Source organism: Crinia signifera, chromosome 1, assembly GCF_055691185.1.
Source record: "Crinia signifera chromosome 1, ASM5569118v1, whole genome shotgun sequence".
Lineage (NCBI taxonomy): Eukaryota > Metazoa > Chordata > Amphibia > Anura > Myobatrachidae > Crinia > Crinia signifera.
In genome coordinates, this window is record NC_139217.1 from 303,427,339 (window position 1) to 303,447,336 (window position 19,998).

Consider the following 19,998-nt stretch of genomic DNA (forward strand, 5'->3'; position numbering starts at 1 on the left):
ATGACGAGAATAAATCTCGAAAGATCTTGATGATGAAACCTGTGTGGTCTTAATTCTTCTAAAAGACATCAGAGTGCCGCCTAAAAGAAGTGTATGTATGCCACCCCTGATGTGGAGTTGAGCTGAGGAGGGCACCTGGTGCACCATACATCCATTCAAGCAAAGGAGTGCCGGCCATTTTCTTATATATATATATGTATATATATATATATATATATATATATATATATAATGTGTGTGTGTGTGTGTGTGTATAATGTCAATTGTGTCTCCGAAACACTGCCATCTCTTGGCAGTGAGTGAATCTACATCTCTTTCTCTTTCACACATGCACAAACACAGAGCCAATTACAAGGTAGCAGACTAGCTTTCGAAGTATTTGCTTCGAGCGGGCTTACTAGTACAGTAGTCGATATATTTTTACCTAAAACATCAAAACACGCAGCACTGTTTATGGGATATGTTATTGTTAGTAAAATTCATAGAAATGTACACTGTGGATTTTCTGTAAAGTCATTGAGCTAACGTAATCATTGGGATAACTGGACCACATAGAAATATTTTGACCTTGCCAATAAAGAATATTTTCTTATTGCAATTCTAAGATGCAGCAGTGACAAGAATAGTGTTTTTAGGGGGTATCCAACTAACCCTGATAAAACTTAACTGATGTTTCAGCAATTGTTTTCTCAAGCTATCCAAATAGATGGCCTGAAAAAAAGGACATTTCACTGTGAACTCAAACTAATAAAAATCTGTTGTAAGCTGCGCTAATGATTATTTGAAATGGCTGAAAAAAAATTAGAAAACACACACATATACAGGTTATATTTCTTTATTTTTTTGTGTTCATTGACCTTTTGTTTGTAAATTTATGCAGTCTTATGTTTATATGCCTGTTGTTGTTTTACGATGATTCCGGTACTTTCAGCTCTACGATGATCCTGGTACTTGTTACAGCCAGTCTGTGATGTCATCCGTAGGCGCCGGGCCATGCACAGTGCAGACAGCGGCTCTGGATTCTGCTTTCTGGGTTATTTTACTGCACCTGGGGGTATAAAGGTATGTTTGTAAATGTCTTGCACTTGTCTTGAAAAAAGTTTTTATTAAACTGAAACGTTGCTATCTATTTGCGGGTGAGAACGGGGCGTGGCCTAATTTGCATAAACCGTGCCCTAATTTGCATAGGCCATTTTACCCTATTCTACTATTGAAAAAGTTGGGAGGTATGCCATAGACAAATTGTATTAGAACAGCTAGATAGCATAAGTTATAATTACCTACTTTTTTTCCTCTTCTCCAGGAGATGAAACATTAATGCTTCACTTTGGAATGTGGGGATGTGGTCTGATGTCATCAAGCCCCAACCCCGTTGAAGCCAAATGTGGCAACAAAAGATACAAAATTATACTATTTGCATAACTGAATAAGCTCTATGGGAGGAACCAGACCCAGAGTTTAGTACTATTCTTCAGACAAGCCCGACTCTTCGAACCAGCAGGGCCTGTGCTGTGGGTGCATGGAAGGTGGAGATGGGGTCTGATATCATCAAGCCCCACCCCGATTCAAGCCAAATGCTGCAAAAAAAGAATAAAAATGACACTATTTGCATAATTATTGCCCCACCCCTCGCAAAATGCGGTAAATTCCAGTATTTAAGGGGCCGGAAGGGCCACCCAATTTTTTGGGTAAACTCGCAGCCATTCCTAGAGGGTAGGCAAGTATGAGATAAATATTTGCACAGGAGTCATCATCCAATCCATTATATATGTCAAGTCCTCAGGTAGAATTAGGCTTTTATGGTGTTGCTGGAGTCCCTCAATCTGATAGTCGGTGCTGGGAAAATGATTCAATGTTGAGTTGGATTTGCAACAGGATAGCAAATATCTATAATTTCACAATTCATTTGCAAAGGGTGGGTTTTCTTTCCGTTTGGGTGGCTATCTACTCGTAGTGATCTACAACTTTGCAATTAAATGATCCAGTCTGAATCAGGCCCATAGTGATGTATTAAGAGTCCCCTATAGCCACAATGGAAGAGATAATAGGCTGCTGCAGCAATCATCATCCCTCTTAGTTACCTTCCTTGGGTACTGGAATAAGGGTGACAACTTGCTGCTCTCGGATACTGCCACAGCTCCGTGTTGGCTATATATAACAAACTTCAGTTGAGGAAGATCTCCATGCTGTACAGCTGATAAACTGATAGATATCGTCCAGAGCACCCCTGATCTTGGCCACACAGAACAATTGAGTAAACGATCAGAGGATTTACTCAATCGTTCAGTGTGGCCATGATCATGGGTGTTCGGGGTCTTCCCCTCCACCGCCGCACTGCAGTCAACACTGGCAGACACGTAGAGATACCAGCGGCAGGCAGGAGATTTCAAATGGATAGGACAGCCGCTCATTGGCTAAAATATGGTGGAGTCTTGAAGCACTGGGATGCCTCTCATGGAACAGTGTATAGATCAGGGATGGACAATGGAAGCGCACCATCAAATGATGGCTGGACTTCTGCCATTGAATGTTTCTGGCTATCGCATCAAAAGATTTCGCTAAAGAAAATTCATGATTTGTACATGTGCATAAAAAAATCCCTTTTTGCACATGCTCAAACATCTGCAGCGTGGTTGGATAAAGGATAACACAGCGAGCCATGCAAGTGGACGGTGTCCATATCTATCTATGTCAACATAGACACAAAAAACCCATGTCGACCTTTTGACCCTGTTCAACCTTTGGACCTTTCACTGTCCACCTTTGGACCCTGTCGACCTTTTGACTTTCGACCCTATGACTGTAGACATAGACATTGTAGATCTAAAATACCATAACTGTTGGAAATCTGCTGCGCACTACAGACATAGGCCATGCCCCAACTGGGAGGTCATGCCCCTAATTTCGGGCTCGCACAGAAAAGGAGTAGTAACCTGTGGCAAGCATGCACATTCTAACACTCTGAACAAGTTTAACCCATTCAGTGGGGTGTTTCTTTTTAGGGAGAGCCCCCCACTGTCTCCCCGGGTCCAATCAGCGCAGCTGAACCGTCAATCAGCCGCTGCCCGGCTCCCTGTCCCTACATGCTGCTACCAAGCTTGTCATAAGCCGGCGACACAGGCTGTAATGTAACAGCCGGGGGGAGGGGTGAACCGGGGCGTGGCGGAGGGAGCCGGGCAGCGCTGAAGCTGCCTGAGTTCAGCGATGAACTCAGCAGCGCTGCCTGGTGCTAATCACTGGCAATCCCGAGATTTTTCCGGGCTTGCTAGCCTGGGCATTAAGGCATAGCCCAGAAAATTCTCAGGATTATTACCAGTGAAGGGGTTAATGATGTTATGAAGCAGCTTAGCTGTTAACCCAGGGTATACCGTGTTCAAAAACTAGTACATATACTTTGAAAATTGGAACTTTTAAAGTGGCACAGGTTTAATAAGCCACAGTATGGAAATGTGGGTCGACGCTTCTGGTAACTTTTTAGCAAAGTATTACTGCAGCAGTGCAGCCCCCAGCCAGCGATCGCGTCGGTGCACGTGGAGCGCATTGGGGAGAGTAGACTGACTCTGCCAGAGCGCGCCTGTCACCATTTCTCGTTTGACACCAAACCGCGCGCTCCGATCCCCCGACCAATTACGCAGGAGATTCGTTTGTCTCGCGAGTTTACTGTCCCCTCTGGGAAGTCAAACGACGTTTCACTTATGCGCCGGCACTGCCTCTTTTATTCTGATGTACACACATATCTCCGAGACAGCAGACGCATACACACTAGCGCTGTCTATCGCACCTTATCCACTGCGTGCGGTTAACGCCTCGCATCTTATCTGGCGGTCGCATGCCCACAGTAAACATGGCGGCGCCGGCGGGTGACGCACGGTGACGTAGAAACAAGCGCTTGAATCAGCGGAGAGGGAAACGCTGTTGACGGTAGTGGTCTAGGAAGTAGAGTCGGAGTTCGATGATGGCGTCTCAGCTGGGGAAGAGGAAAGCGGACGGCACTAAGTTGCTGATGAGGCGGCAAGCGCTGTACAAGCATCATGTAGAGGGCGCTATCGTCAGGATCAAGATGGAGAACTTTCTGTATGTTCATCTATGGCTGTGACAGTTTACCCAGAAACTATGGGGCAGATGTATCAAGCTTAGCGATAAAGTGGAGAGAAATAAAGTACCCGCCAATTGGTCCCTAACTGTCATTTCACAACCAGCATGGGGCATGACAGTTAGGTTCTGACTGGAGTCTGTGTCTTTCCCAGCTCTGAACATTCTCCCATAAGGGGAAATTCAGTTGACACTGAACGGTTTCGCTCTCTTCCGAATCCATATAATATTCTTGCGCGGAATTGTTCCCTACACCATAGGGTAGTGGGTACCTTGGAGGGAAAGCAGTACAAAACGGGCTGCGGTTGCCAGTATTTAAATAGTGTCATTGGTAATTGGCCCACAGTTGAGTTTCCCTCTATATATTAACCCTTTGAGTTCCAACATCTGAGATGCTCAAAATATCAGCTGAAAATGCTAGCATCCCTTTGTTTTATAAATTAAAAATTTTGTTTTAAATATTTACTATGTAGGGTAAACATTACAGGTCATTATGATGAATAAAAATGTTTGCGTGGCAATTTTCACACCTGTTTTGACAAATTCCCATGGCGCTCGGGTAGATTTATTAAGCTCGGTGAAGTGATAAACTGTCTGGTTTTTAGCACCGGCCAATCAACCTATGGGCTTCTATCGCCGTCCGCGCACCCCCTCCCGTCCTCCATTGTCTCCTCCTCCCCCAGCAGCTGTCACAGCCGGGAGGACATCCGGCTGCAGGGGGAGGAGGAGACGCAGGGGGACACTGCCAGCCGCCGGGATGTGACGGAGACCCCCGCACACCACATTACAGGTATCGCTGGGGTCTCCGTCATCGCAACCCGATGCTAGCCGCATATGTTAGCGGCGGCTGGCAGGTCGAAGGGCGGCGATGTATATTAATACTACCCACCCAAAAACACATAGACTCAGTGAAACCTGCGTGTGGTTGGCCACTGCAGCTCCGTTTTCGCTAGAAAATGTGGCTGCTTTTGGGGATTTTTCTACGCCTGCCTGAGGCAGGAAAAAACATATTCCTGATAAGCCGTGGCATAGACCAATTATCAGGGATAATTAGATAGCCCCAGGGGATACTATTAACTGCGACCAGTGATCCCAGCTAAGAGGATATTCCAGAAAGCGTTAAGAAGCCTTGAAGTGTTAAACCTTTTTTTTTGCTCCTTACGTAAGAAGTTAAAAATGGGTTAAACTTTTGTCTTTTAAAGTATTTTGGTCCTTTTTATTTATATTAATATAACTGCTATTCAGTGTAACTACATTGTACTTAAGTTATTTCTGTTTTATTTTGTGTTCCTTAGAAAAATCCCTGCTATCCTAGACACTTTAATGCGGTACATTGCCTTCCAGCTTGCCCAGCAGCTAACCTGAGCTTGGGGAAGCCTACTGCTACCTCTTCGGTTCACTCCAACTGCTGAAATATCGGTAGAATCAATGCAGATTGGGTCATCAGTCATATTATCAGAACCTCTGTAGGAGCACAGGCCGGGCGGCTCTCTAGTAGCATGACAGAAAATGCTGTGTAAACGGCAGTGACACACCTGCTTTAACATGACCTCTCACTGTCACTCGCTTTGCAACAAATTCCTCAATTCATTCACTGTATTGCACAGTGCAGCTTAAGCCCCGTACACACGGTGCAATTTCAGCTCATGAAGATTAAACATGAGGTGTTAGGGGCTATTCAATCAAAGCTGATATTCCCAATTCTCGCAAACCTTATGTTTTGCGTAAAATAGCTCGAAGTCGCATTCTATCTATACAATGTTCTTTTTTTTCAGTCCAAAAAGACTGAATTTGGACAAATGTCTGGGATTGAACAGTCACGGCCCGATATTTCTGCCCAGCGTAAATATCGGTGACTTCCTGCCTTAATGTGTTGGAGTTGTTTCCCCTTTAAGATTGAGAATGTTAGTTGTGACTTTCTTCTGTCTTAGAAGGTTGGGGATGAGTTTGTGAAGTCTTAGCTGATGCTAGGCATATGTACGGCTCTATATACTAAGCTGTGGATGGAGATCAAGTACCAGCCAAAACTTACATTTTTCATACAACCACCTGTAAGATGCCAGTTTGGAGCTGATTGGCTGGTACTTTGTCTCTGTCCACTTTAACTCTCTCCAAGGCTACTGATTTGGTTAATCCCCCCCCTCCCTATATCTCTGGTGTGCACACAGTTTTAAAAAAGCATTGGTTTTATATGATCCCTTATCTTCCTAGTACGTGTTTAATTGTTTTGGCTGTTTGTAGTCTTATTCACATTTTCTTGTATTCCCTTTTAGCACTTATGATATGTGTGAGGTATTTCCTGGTCCTCACTTAAACATGATTGTTGGTGCTAATGGAACAGGAAAGTCCAGCATAGTATGTGCAATTTGTCTGGGATTAGCTGGGAAGACGGGGTTTATTGGAAGAGCAGACAAGGTAAATATAACCCCCCACCCCTAAACGTTCTTTAATGTGCTTATGTCATTTTAGTTTGTATGGCTACAGTAGTTGGTTGTAGATATACGTGTATACTATCTAAATACTGTTGTTTAATTTTGACACTTTTGAAACTACATTGGAAGCTAAAGCGCTACTTGACCTCGTAGTAAACCGCAACGTACAGTAGTAAAAGTGAAACGACCAGATCGGAAAGTAGTAACGAAATCTCATTTTAGCGGAGGAGATGCTAACAAAAACCGCTCTCACAGTGCGCTTAGTTCACTACATGGCCAGCACCATCCCCTACCCCCCTTGAACATAGCTGACTTCAATCCTCACACAGCCTGGAAGCTCACTGCAAATAAGCTCTGCACCTCTCCCTTCCATCAGCCTCCATCACTTCATTGTATACGAAGGGACAGTTGACGTCAGAGACCCAATGAGAGCTGGTTTGTTCTAATCAGCAATGTTTATATTAACATACTAATACAAAATTAGACTATTCGTAATAAATCAACCTTTTCTTTTTTTTTTTTTAATTGAGTCATTTTTATAAATTTTTTAAAAAGTAACAATAGGCCAAAAAAGCAGACACATCAAGAAAGTAATTGGCATACATCAAACTTGTGATATAGTACAGCATGAGTAATTAACAATATCAGGAGCGTAGAATCAAGTACACCTGTTGAGAGGGTTATGAAAATGAAGATCCCCAGAGGCGCCATTCAGGTAGATGGCAAGTATAAAGAACAGGCACACATATGGTAACCAACTTACAGTATATGTATACTGTATTGCACAAGATCACTCAATACAAATAACTATCAGAGTATTCATATACCATGCAGAATATAGTATCAAAATAACATACTGGCACTGACGTGTCAAACATAAAACTAAACCCAAAACAAACCTACCTCAAAACCCCCCCACCCTGTATAACCTACCCCCAACCTAGGCATACCTGGAGCCCCTGAAACAACAACCCCTATCCCACTAACTATGCAAAAATACTATGCAAAACCCCTCACCTGCCCAATAAACTTTAGGAGACAGTAAATTAGTGGTCTTTAGCCAAAACTAATCCAAAACTGTCCCACCCACAGGATATAAGCAACTCTGTTTTAGCTGACTTTACCAAAAAATCTAACTTACCCCCTCCTATCCCCCCCACCCTAATATAGTATAACCATATGGACAACATGGGGCACTGAACAGAATAATAACATAACTGAGGATCAAAGCATAGAGATAGAGACGTCAGTGCTGTTACCGCTGGCGTATCCTCCACCAGCGGGCTGTGTGCAAGTGTCGGTGCCGGGTTCTGGACAGTGAGCTTTGTAATCCAGCGTCTGCAGTGCCAGGATTGAGATCAGAACATCAGCTTACTGAAGGGATCGTGGGGCATCTTGTGTGCTGTTTTTATCTGTCATGTCTGAATAAATTCATTTTGTATCTTTGATGCTGGAGTGTGAATACAAAGAAACGGGATGCAGTGTAAATCCCGGCGTTCAGAATCCCGATCGCCGAAATCCCGACACTTTCTCCCTCCGGGGGTGTCCACGACACCCCCGGAGGGAGAATAAATTAGTGTGCCGAGCGTAGCGAGGCACCGGGCCCGCTGCGTGGCAAGCGATCCACGTCCCGTCCCCCCCCCCCCTTGTCGGGATTTCGGCGATCGGGATTCCAGCGTCGGGATTCTAAACGCCGGGATCCTGACCGCCGGGATTTTATACTGAATCCAAAGAAACTTACGTGAACGCGAGACAGAATACTAAAGTAAGTCTCAGTTATCCACCATTCATATTTGTGGGGAGTCTATGAATATATTTGAGGAGGTGTTGACCTGTTAAAGAAACTGCTATGTGAACGTGAGACAGGAGTCTAAAGTAAGTGTGGTTTCATTGGCCCACTAAGCACATCACCTGTGCTCTGATCTCCTGCTCACAAGCAAGTTTCACCGATTTCCTGAACTGGTTTTCCCCATTCTGTTCTATTCCATTTACCAATATTCATTTCAAATGTGTTGTTTTTAGACTTAAAGGTTCAGCTACTGCTTTTTCGTTTCCTTTGCTATTGATAGTGTGCCATTTTGTTTTTTCAGGCTTCTATTTATGAAGCATTGGAGAGAGGGAAAGTGGATAGAGATAAAGTACCAAGCATTCCTCTGCTAACTGCCATGTTACAGGCTGTGTTTGAAAAATGACAGGAGCTGGTTGGTTGGTGCTCCATCCACTTTATCTCTTTCCAAGGCTTAGCTAATAGACAAATCAGTTTGGGTTAAATTATTACTCCCATTAATTTTATACAGAACACGGGAGTTAGTTGCAGCCAGGACTGTTGCACTTGGAAACCTCTGAATGGGTTATTAATAGCAGTAATACTTCTAGAACTATTTTCTGCTGTTTTTCAGGTTGGATTTTATGTGAAGCGTGGGTGCCAGAAAGGAATGGTGGAGCTCGAATTGTAAGCATTTCACTTGGCAGAAAAATATCATGTATTTTTAATGCAAGGCAGCCACATTTTAGTTGACTGAGTCTGCGTTGTGCGTTTTGTTTCTAAGGACATGTATAATCCATAAGGAGGAACCATACTCTGTAGGGAATTGAATGAGGCTGAAATGAAATTGAGGAATATTTTATTTTTGTATTTTTCTATTTTACACATCTCCAATATTGTAGATATATAAAGATATTAAAGGTTTATCAAAACAAAGCGTGCTCCACAAATAATGTATTATTCTATGTAATCGAGTAACTAAGTGCTTCTACTGTGAGCATTATGAATTATGTGCTATTTTTATGGATGAACAATATAGCAGACATGTTGATTATCGCATATGGTTATGTTTATAATGTGTGAATCCCATGTAGATTCTAATCTTATGTTTTCGACATGCATAGGGGTGTATTCACTGTTGGTCGTTAGGTCCATTCTGTCTAAAACAGCATATTTTACACCTGAAAAAAAAGTCTAGATGAATTGTAGTATTCACTATCATTTTTTCTAGACAGTCTAAACCATTTCACCTGTCAACTCTTTTGGTTTGCCTCGCCTGTCTAAATGAGTCATTTAGACTTTTTGTTTCACTTTGTCTAAACTCAGCCATGTTAATCTGATTTAGCCTATTCAGTGTCTGATTGTCTAAATGGATTCTACAGTTTTCAGGCAGGCTTTAGACAAAGTGAACTAGACAATTTCTTCTGTCGGGACTGCTCTACAAAACATAAACCATTAGTTTATTTATGTATTTTTTTAAATGAATCAATGTAATTTATTGTCATTTTGCTTATAAATAAATTGTGTATGTTTATTATTGCCTATATGAATATATTTAGATTTTTTTTTTTTTCATTTTTTTTTACTCTCTCCATGTAGCAGTGTTTAAGAACCAGCACCAGGCCCAACCAGCCAGCAGGGTAATGCCATAGCCGGGGGACACTTATTATATAAGGTCCCACGGCCGAAGCATTAAACTACTGACCAGTCAGCCTGGGCAGGGGTCCTGGAGAAGTGGGGACCCCCCCAATGAAGGGGTCCCCCCTCCAGAACTTACTTGCCCAGGCTGAAGCCTGGGGCTGTCCCCTGGGCTTTGGGCACCGGGCTGATGAGGGTGTAAAAATAGAAAGAACCATTGGGTTCTGCTGTGGAACTATGGGTCCTAGCAAGCCTGGTCCGCATACTGGGACTTGGAGAACCACAAGTCCCAGCATGCGGCTTGCTGGGATTCTTAGTTCCACAGCAGAACCAATAGTTAAATAAAAACACAAAGACACCTGAAAAATAAAACTTTAATGCACACAGAGCCCATTCATGTAAATACTTACCTATCTTGATAGTAGTTCGGTCCCCTCGTCCAGTAGAAATCCAGTATGGGTACCTGTAGAGGGAAACCATACTCACCCGGGTCCTCAAGTCCTCTTCATTCCAAAGTAGGCATCCACGGAACTTTGCAAAATAAAATAAAGCGGAATAAAATTTTAAAAAGCAGGAGGGTGAAGGTGGGAAGCAGCAGGGGGGTGAAGGTTGGCAACAGGGAGTGAAGGTTGGCAGTAGCAGGGGAGCTGAAGGTGGGTGCTGGTGGGCAGCAAGAGGGTGCAGGGGGGCAGCAGAAGGATGCAGGGGGGTGAAGGAGGGCAGCAGGGGGGTGAAGGAGGGCAGCATGAAGGTGGACGCAGGGGGGGGGGGGGCAGAAGGTGGACGCAGGGGGGGGGCAGAAGGTGGACACAGGGGGTGGCAGTTGGGCAGAAGGGGGTGGCAGGTGGGCAGCAGGAGGGTGCTGGTGGTTGAAATCAGCAGGAGGGTGCAGGTGGGCAGTGGGGGGTTGCAGGGGGGGTGGAGGGCAGCAGGAGCATGCAGGGTGGCAGCAGGGGAATGTAGGAGGGCCAGGAGGAGATACATGGGGAGGGGGGGGCATCCATGTTGGCTGCACGTCAGGTGCGCTGGTGGCTATCAGTGGCAGCAGACCAAGGTGGGGGTCACCTTGCTGGGCCAGCTGCATCAGGCAGGAGGTGTGGGCGGTGAGGGGGTGAAATTGCTTGTTGCCAGGAGGCAACACACACTATATATATATATATATATATATATATATATATTACTGCTGCTGCTTAAATACAATTTTTGAGGGGGTAGAGGGGTGAGCTGTCCCCGGGTGCTGGGAGGAGGGGGGTGTCTGCAGCTGCTGAGGGGAGGTGGGGGTACCTGTCAGCCTGAAGTCGGAGGGGATGATGTGCGCCCCGCCGCCGCTGTCCCCGGGTGCTGGGAGGAGGGGGGTGTCTGCAGCTGCTGAGGGGAGGAGGGGGTACCGGTCAGCCTGAGGTCGGAGCCAGAGGAGATGATGTGCGCTGCCGCCGCTGCTGTACCTCCCCCCGGAGCCGCGAAGTTCCTGCGGCGAATAGACAGTCAGTGGTGGAGGTCCCTCCGGCGCATGGGAACTAGTACTAGTTCCCATGCGCCGGAGGGACCCCCGATGCTGACTGGAACTTCGCGGCTGCGGGGGGAGGTACAGCAGCGGCGGCAGCGCACATCATCTCCTCTGGCTCCGAGTCCGACCTCAGGCTGACCGGTACCCCCTCCTCCCCTCAGCAGCTGCAGACACCCCCCTCCTCCCAGCACCCGGGGACAGCGGCGGCGGGGCGCACATCATCCCCTCCGACTTTAGGCTGACAGGTACCTCCAACTCCCCTCATAAGCTGCAGACACCCCCCTCCTCCCAGCACCCGGGGACAGCGGCGGCAGGGCGCACATCATCCCCTCCGGCTCCGACCGGTACCCCCCCATCTCCTGCAGCACCTGGGGACAGCTTCCCCAGCGCTGCACACTGTGGACCCGCTGCGGGTGCCTGGACCCGCAGCGGGACCATTTACACAGGAGTTAGGACAAAACAACAAAAGTTTTAACTCCTCAACTGGAGCACTGCAACAGCACCTGACAGCGCCTCTCCTGCAGGCGAATTGGACATGCCCCCTTTCGCCTCACTGGTGTTTTAACGCCAGGAGGTGTTCCACCCTCAATTCACCCTGAATACACTAAATGGTGAAAGGGTGAAACACAATCCGCCTGTCTAGCTGATGTAAAAGCTAGAACAGGCGGAATTGGATGTCATAACGACGGACCCTGAATATGCCCCATAATCTGTCAGTACAACTTGCAAAAGAAAAGGTAATTATATTCTGCATGTTTATTCATTTGCAGTTAATATATTGTACACACAACAGCAGCATTCAGAAAGAACGGCATAGCAGCAGTTGCCAATGAGTGACGGGAGTGTGCATCGTTTGTTTGTAGCATAACTGGGTGATATTTCAAACAATATTGCTGAAAAGGGCCAAAATAAGTGATATCATTTAAAAGAAATCCCCCAGTGAACACACCTCACTGTTAGGGCCTCATGTGGAATACTTTGTTCAGCTCTGGAGGCCATATCTCCAGAATTATATTAATAGAGTAAGATACTGTACAAAGAAGGGGAACCAAAATAATGAATAGCTTACATCACAAAACTTACCTGGGAATACTAAAAGATCGTAATATGTATAGTTTAGAGCAGAGAAGGCAAAAGGGGGACATGCTATGAACTTTTAGGTATATCTAGTGTTTCTACAAGTACAGGTGGGAAACCATTCAAAAGAAGAAAGTATTAGAACACAAGGACATGCAGTAAAATTGGAGGGGAGTGGGTTCAGGAGAAATTTGAGGAAAATGGCTTCACAGAAAGTATAATGGGTAAGTTGAATAGCCTTCTATCAGAGATGGTAAGACAGTAGAATAGAGCAAGTAAAACATGCTTGAGAAATAGGTTATCCTTACAAAGAACTAGGGGGAGGGGGGTGTAGTCAATCCGGGATTCTGACTGTCGGAACATCCCAACAGTCCGAATGCCGGCCCTTTTCGCCGGCTTACGTAATTCGACTGTTGGTACTGACAGTCGAGTGTCGAAATGTGCTGAAACCGCCTGCAAATTGTTGGAAAACAGCTGTAAATTCCACAATCCATGGGTGTTTCCGACAAAACAGATCCAACTTTAGATCTGACTGCCTTCATTGCTGTCGGTAATGGCAGCATTGAATTGGCAAGTGCCGATATTTCCCCTGTCAGGAAATATTCGGCACAGATTTAATACCCCTCTAAGGCTCTAATAGGGATGAAGGTAACAATACTAAACGTATCATCCCTAAAAAAGAGCATACTAGTTAGGCTACGTGGTTCTTATCTACCATTACATTTTCTGTTTCCGTAGAGATGCTCATTAGCTGATGCCTGCTCAACGGTGTGACTAGTTGCACACCAAATCAGCGTATTAGAGCTGCATCCGGTGGACATCTCTGTATGCAGCCCATCAGCTTCAGCATTGGCACAAAGTCAGAAAAATCTGCTCTTTTCACTTCATTTTGGTCAAATTTACAATCAACCAAATCAATCCAAGTGTCGATTTTCCAACTGTTGGAAAACACTTGGATCTGTGAATTACTTGCCCAACTGCGTGTTTTAGTCGAAAAATGTGTTTTTTTTTTTTCAACTTTTTTTCCGCGGATGCAGATTTAACCTTAAACAAAGTTGACTATATTAGCGGAAAAGATGGCTAAAAATGGCTGTATTGATTAGAGATGTCCTGATGGGCTAGCCAAAAAATCTGGACAAGATTGAATACCCCCCTCAGTCTCCTAGAAACTGAGGCAGATTGGAGAGGAGTGGGGGAGTGGTGGCACGAGTTAATGGCTACATTGTGAATTGTGCTCAATCTGTATTCCTTTCTTGCAGTGCTATGACATAACAACGATGCACCTTTCAAAATATCCATATTATTACTGGGCAGGAGGTAATGTGTTGTGAGTCCTGCGATTGTGCGGGATGCTGGCCAAACTCAAAGGTCTATTTTTAAAGGTGCAATCATTAACAAGGCAAAACCATGCCCTCTGCGATCATCTCACACTGTCATCAAACACGCAGCACATTACGACCTGCCCAGTATTTGAGATTACTTGGACACTCTCCATGTGTGCTTGGGTAATGTCATTGATTTGTTTTTTTCTGCAATGGAACATTAACTGAATTTTGTATTGCTTTAATGTTCTCTTTTCTTCCCATCATACATATATTTACACACCAATACCACACTGAGCAAAAGTCTCTCTTCATAGGTACAAGCCATCTGGGAATATTGTCATCACTCGTGAAATTCAAGTATCAAATAATCAGTCAGTGTGGTACATGAATGGCAAGAGTACATCTTTAAAGATGGTTGAAGAGCATGTGGCTGCCTTGAACATCCAAGTGGGGAATCTCTGTCAGTTTCTCCCTCAGGTAAACCTGCAAAAGTGTGCTATTGTATACATTAAATAATCCATTTTGTTGTGGTACTATACATCTTTTATTTTCTGTCATCCTGTTGGGGAGCACTTAAACACTGGTGAGTGAAGGGCTCAGAAGGGAGTTTGGTCACAAGAAAGCTGATGTGCCTCCCTCTCTATATGGTAGTGGCGTGATCCCCTCCAGTTAATGTATCCTCTGATGTCCTCATGTATTGATGTGTGAAGTGAGCCACTATGCACAAAAGCTTAGTAAGAAAATCATGCCCATGTGGGTACATGTTTCTGCTGTTGGTGGCCAGATAACGGATTAAAAAAAAACTAATTTTGTGACAAAGAAACAGAGCTTTAAGGGAATGGAACTGCATGTCCGTCTTCACTCAAAGTCCCCATGGGGTACAGTAACCTAAGGTGGGATACACACAACTATCTCTTTATCCCCATGCCTGCTGGGAATCCTGTTTTTTGTAAGTGACTGCAAAAAGCAGGTACAATGCTGCATATGACAGCAATAGAATGTGACCGTTCATTTATATTTTCATAACTTTTTTTCTCTCCATTCAGCCACCATAGTTGGTTTCATATTATTTGTTAATGATTGTTGCTATGAGCATGTCCAATAAAGGGAGGACCATTAACTGTGTTTTCATGTCCTTGAAATGTCAGGCAGTTGCTTGTTGGACTGTCATAGGCAAATGTGTGTGTGTGTGTGTGTGTGTCTGAAGTGTTGGAATGAGCTCATGCTTCTGCAGCACATCTGGCAGTCCAGACTTGGCTAAATCTTAATCCGTGTGTGTTGCAGTCCCTGCTTCTGTCATCCCCCACACAACTTTCAACTAATGAGCTGTTCATACTATTCCCAGGGGTAATAATCATCCCTTTGAAGGCTGACTGGGGGGGAGGGGGGGGTATTTATTCCTAGCCGTTATTTTCTCTGGGCAAAAATCATGACTCCCCTTTTAAGGTTCTCCTCCCTATGGAGGAAATCTTTATTGTCTGAACCAGACACTGGATTGTCTAATCCACGGCCGTTTCCGACTAGCAGCGCCCATTTTTGCCAATGCTGGAAGAACGGAGCCGTCATTAACAGCTGCTGCTGTAACAATTGTGTTCCGGCCTATGAAGCCTATGTACTAAGCCTTGGTAAGAGATAAAGTACCAGCCAGTCAGCTAATAACTGTTGTAGTCTGTGTTTTGAAAACTAACACAAGCTTGTTGGCTGGTACTTTATATCTATCTACTAATTTTGTAATGTAATAATCATTGCATAGACATCCGTTTATCATATCCAGTTCGCAACAGCACTGCTGCAGCATGAGGGAGGAGTTCGTTAACAATACACGGAGTGTGCATTGTTAACGACAGGGAGTGTACACACTAGGTGATATTGTTCCCCATTATCGCTCAAAAATCCCTTTCTGAGTGATATTGTTAACAATGTCATCTAGAGCCGAAGTCAGGGACCTTTTTTTTTTTTTAAAAAGGAATTTTAATTTAAAAAACAAAACCCCAAAAAAAAAAAAAAAACACAAAAAACGACCATACAGAAACAATTAGTAAGTTTACTTTCAAATGACTTAATAGTAAAGCTTTCTTGGGGAATCAAGAACCACATAATATCTATATATTTCATAACAGTAGTACCAAATATTTATTAATGTAGCAGCTTAATTGCACATTTTTCTGTAACCTTGCATAGTATGTAGCAAAGTTTAGGAGATAAAGTGCCATTTAACCAAGGAGAGTGGCTAAGCCAACCTTGGTACTTTTAAACCATTTATCAGCAATGCATGAAACCAGTAACAGTATGCTAAACATAGAATATTTCTGCCATCTCAAAAGCTGCGTTTGATGCTCCTACGTCCTTCACAGCTCACCTTGCTAAAACCTGCTTACGTTACATTTAAATTACCCATAAACCAAAATTCAAGTACAGTGTGTAATATGGGTGTACATCAGTGCACAAAGCCATTTAGAAGTAATAGGGGGGGGGGGGGGGGTGCAATTTAGTGTTAAAAACTCCCATAAAATGTGTATCTTGTGTAAATGATTACCACTACTAACCTACTATTCATAAAGGACAGAGGTAAATGTTTTATGGTGAGGAAAAAGATAGGACGATACCACAAGTGTGTGAGCAGTGCATAGTTTGGGAGAAGTACATTCTCAATGTTTAAAGAAGAGTCTGAACGTAAGCAAACTGATCGTACCAATGCAGGCTTTTGGGCAAGCTGCATTGACCATTTCCATTCGTACACTCAGTAATACATGTGCCTACAGGGACATGATGGGGATAAATATTCTTCCCACTTTTCATTATGTTGCTAGATGTCTCCCTGCAATAAGTAATTATCCATTTAGGAAGTTTACTATAGGAAAGGGCTTGTACCCAGATTACCATCCCCTGAAAAGACAATTTAAAAATTCTAACTTACTATGTGCAACACACACTCCTATAGTGTAATATAAATTGTGCCCAGTGTATTTAGTTTAGGATTTCTGCTAATGCTGGATAAGGCCAAAAGATTTTCACATCGCATAAATAGTACATAAAAAACAATATGTCTTTCGGGAAAACATTAGTGAACATTAGTGTAAGTCAAGTACCGGTGATTTCATACTAAAAACAAAAGGATAAATAAATACACACACCAATCATTTCACCGTAAACTCTGCATCTGTGAATACATTTAAATTCATTTTACCATTTAGTGGTCAATATGTAGAGAGGATTTTAAAAAGGCTGTACTGGAATAGAAATGTAATCCATAGGTTTTAACAAAGAATTTGTTTTATGCATTACAACCCAATGAAAGCCCTTGAACTCTTTAAATGCTCCTGGTTAAAAAGGCTTTTGGTGGTCATTCAAAAGATACAGCTAAAATAATCCATAATCCAGAACCCAATGAGTTCTAGATATTAAAATATAAATTAAAAAAAAAAAAAAAGTTTAATTTAGACATAAATACCTTTAGCCCTTTTGGAAGAGGGGACAAACAAATATACCTGGTTAGAAGGCTTATACCAGTGGCCTCCAGATTAAAGCAGACACACACAGTGGAATGACAGTTAAAAGAAACAAACTCAGGTACAAACACACAAAAGACACCCGATGAAAAGTATTCATTTAGAATGAAGGAGCAGATTACATTTCACAAGAATAATCCAAGTGTTTTGCAGTGATGACTTCCTCCAAATGAATTGCTCCACCGCCCATCATCGCAAAGGCAGGATACATGGTTCCAATGCAGTCGACTTCCCGCTCGTAAAGACAGTTCATATTATCTGCATCATAAAAGGCCACTTTGCCTTTATCGTAGTCCAGACAAACGCCTATGCGGCTGGGAAGGGGAAGAACGCGTTCTGTGTAAGTAGTAGAAACGTTAGAGGCCTTTGGGATACAAAACTTCCGCATTCCGATTGTAGCCAGGGTGAAAGGGTGGGATGTATCAAAGGCAACATCTTCACTGCCACTGTCATGGCCACTGTCTTGATCGTATCTTGGACTGCTAATGTCACGAGGATTGTGCAACCATTCTTGAAGTTTAATATCCGATGCAACACCAACTTTCACCATGTAGGAGTATGGCTCTACAATGAAGGCCCAGAAATGTTTCCCCTTCGTGATCCCAGCGTCACCAATAATATAATCAAGGCACATATAGGATCCAACTTGCACACGTTCCGCTCCAAGCAGCAGGGGAAGTCCTGCCATGCTCTCCACAGTGTTCCTTCTATCATTGAGCAGGATATGCTCCTTGTTATAGCCACATTTGTCATCAAAGAGAAAACTGAAGACTGGAGCAGGTGGTGTGTTCAAGATGATTTCCCTGCTGTAGGGACTGCAAGCAGAGCCTCGGTGCCCTTGCACCCTAAAGCAGTAGGAGCTATTGAAGTCCAGGTCAGAAATCACTTTGCTAGTACTGGCTGATTCAACTTCGTTCCATATAGAGTCTTCATTTTTGTCTGTCTTTCGGTATTCAAGAACATAGCTATCTGCAAGACCAGAATCGCTGGGCTGATGCCAGCTAATCTTGGCGTTGTTATACATCTTGCTTGCTTTCACATTTATTTCTGGTACATCTAGAGATTTAAAGAAGGACAGATCAGTGGGCAGACTTTCTTCTCTAGTAACATCAACAAAGTATTCTTCAAAGTTTGAATCTGCAGCTGGCTGAAAAGTCTTTAGTGACTCCGATGCTTTTTGAATTCTGGCATGCAGCTGCTTAGCAGTTTGAACAAAGCATGAATGATCGGTTTCCTTCAAGACTTCCTGTGCATAGCCTACCAGCCCATTATTCTCCAAGAGACCTTGGTATTCCTCCATTTGCTCCTTCAGTTTTCCCAGTCTCTCAGTTTGTGACTCCTGTATAGATTTCAGCACAAAAGATTTCCGCTCTTCCAAAATACTAAACAACTTATCAAAGTTGTAGGTGGCTTCCTCAAGGGCCTGCTCTCCATTGCTCTCCGTCCGTTTAATTAAAATTTCCAGTTCAGATATTTGGGTCTGTACTTGGGTTTCCTTGCTAATGAGATAACCAATGCCCTTTGTCAGCTTTTCCTTCAGGGTTTTGTAGGCATTACTCATGGTGGTCACTCTGTGGTTTGCATGTGCACCTGAGAGTTTACATAAGTGACAGACCGGCCTCCTGCAGATTTCACAGTACATATTCACCTTCTCTGTCTCATGCTCCGGACACATAAGCACTTTTGGCCTGAAGTTAGTTGTAGGACCAACATATTCATGCTGGGCTTTGATTGTTCCCCAGGGATGGTGAATTTTGAAGCACTCATTGCAGAAGCTTGCCTTACAATCCATGCAGCTTTTTGTGGACTCTTGGACTGGAGGTTTACAAAGGTCACACATAATTGCAGTGGCGGCACGAGCTGCCTGTCTGTAGCGTTCTACAATTGTCTCCAAGGTAAAGTTCCGAAACAGGCCATTTATGCCACGTTCTCCAAGGTCTATATCGTGTAAACATCCTGGACATGAGAGGGTGGTAATCCTCGGAGTCAAAGAATTGCGCTTTGACCCTGATCTGAGAAGTCGGTCAATCCTTTCAATGCTAGGCGAGTGGATACGACTGCGTGGGCTTCCACCAGGTGTGGAGGATTCAGAACTTGCATCAGTGGAGTCCTCCAGAGTCATAAAGAGAAGCTCCTTCACACACTTGTGGCAAATGCTGTGCTGGCATGGTAAGATGAGTGGATGCGTGAATAGCTCCTTGCAGGAAGGACAGATTAGCTCCCGCTCAATGTTTTTAATTACAATCCGGGTATCCCCGGACTCCGGGAGTGGCTGCACCTCCATCACCGAGCGCTGGTGAGAAGAGTGGTCCCCAAAGATAATATTCCCCGGAGGGCACCCACGCCCAGACAGCACCTCCCGCTCCTCTGACCAGCAGTAACTGACTGACTCCTGTGCAGGCGCGATTCCCCGATGGTAGTTACAACCGCCCAGTGATCCGTCTCCTGTTCTCTGTCCGACACTGCTGCCACTCACGTCTCACGCCGCCGTCAGTACTAGAAGTATACTACTATCCCACAGACTGCCTCATCTCCGCTCTGGGTCTGGGACTCTCTCATTGCTATAGTGTCAGGGACCTTTTTACCTTTTACTCCAAGGTGGATGATAACTCCGATAACTCAGCTTGCAGATTCCTCATATTCGAAGTAAGAC

At 44.1% G+C, this 19,998-nt stretch overlaps 1 protein-coding gene and 1 pseudogene across 1 annotated transcript in view; one reads left to right on the forward strand and one right to left on the reverse strand.

The window, feature by feature from the left end:
- The first annotated feature begins 3,708 nt into the window (after nucleotides 1-3,708).
- The window catches only part of SMC5 (structural maintenance of chromosomes 5), an 87,614-nt gene continuing 71,324 nt past the window's right edge, over nucleotides 3,709-19,998 (forward strand). Inside the window, exons 1-4 of the mRNA XM_083186078.1 lie at nucleotides 3,709-4,074; nucleotides 6,366-6,507; nucleotides 8,924-8,976; nucleotides 14,151-14,313. Of these exons, the coding sequence (XP_083042204.1) occupies nucleotides 3,953-4,074; nucleotides 6,366-6,507; nucleotides 8,924-8,976; nucleotides 14,151-14,313 (480 nt within the window). The 5' untranslated portion in view covers nucleotides 3,709-3,952. The remainder of the gene's footprint in view (nucleotides 4,075-6,365; nucleotides 6,508-8,923; nucleotides 8,977-14,150; nucleotides 14,314-19,998) is intronic.
- LOC146078017 (E3 ubiquitin-protein ligase TRIM36 pseudogene) lies at nucleotides 17,423-19,908 on the reverse strand (annotated as a pseudogene).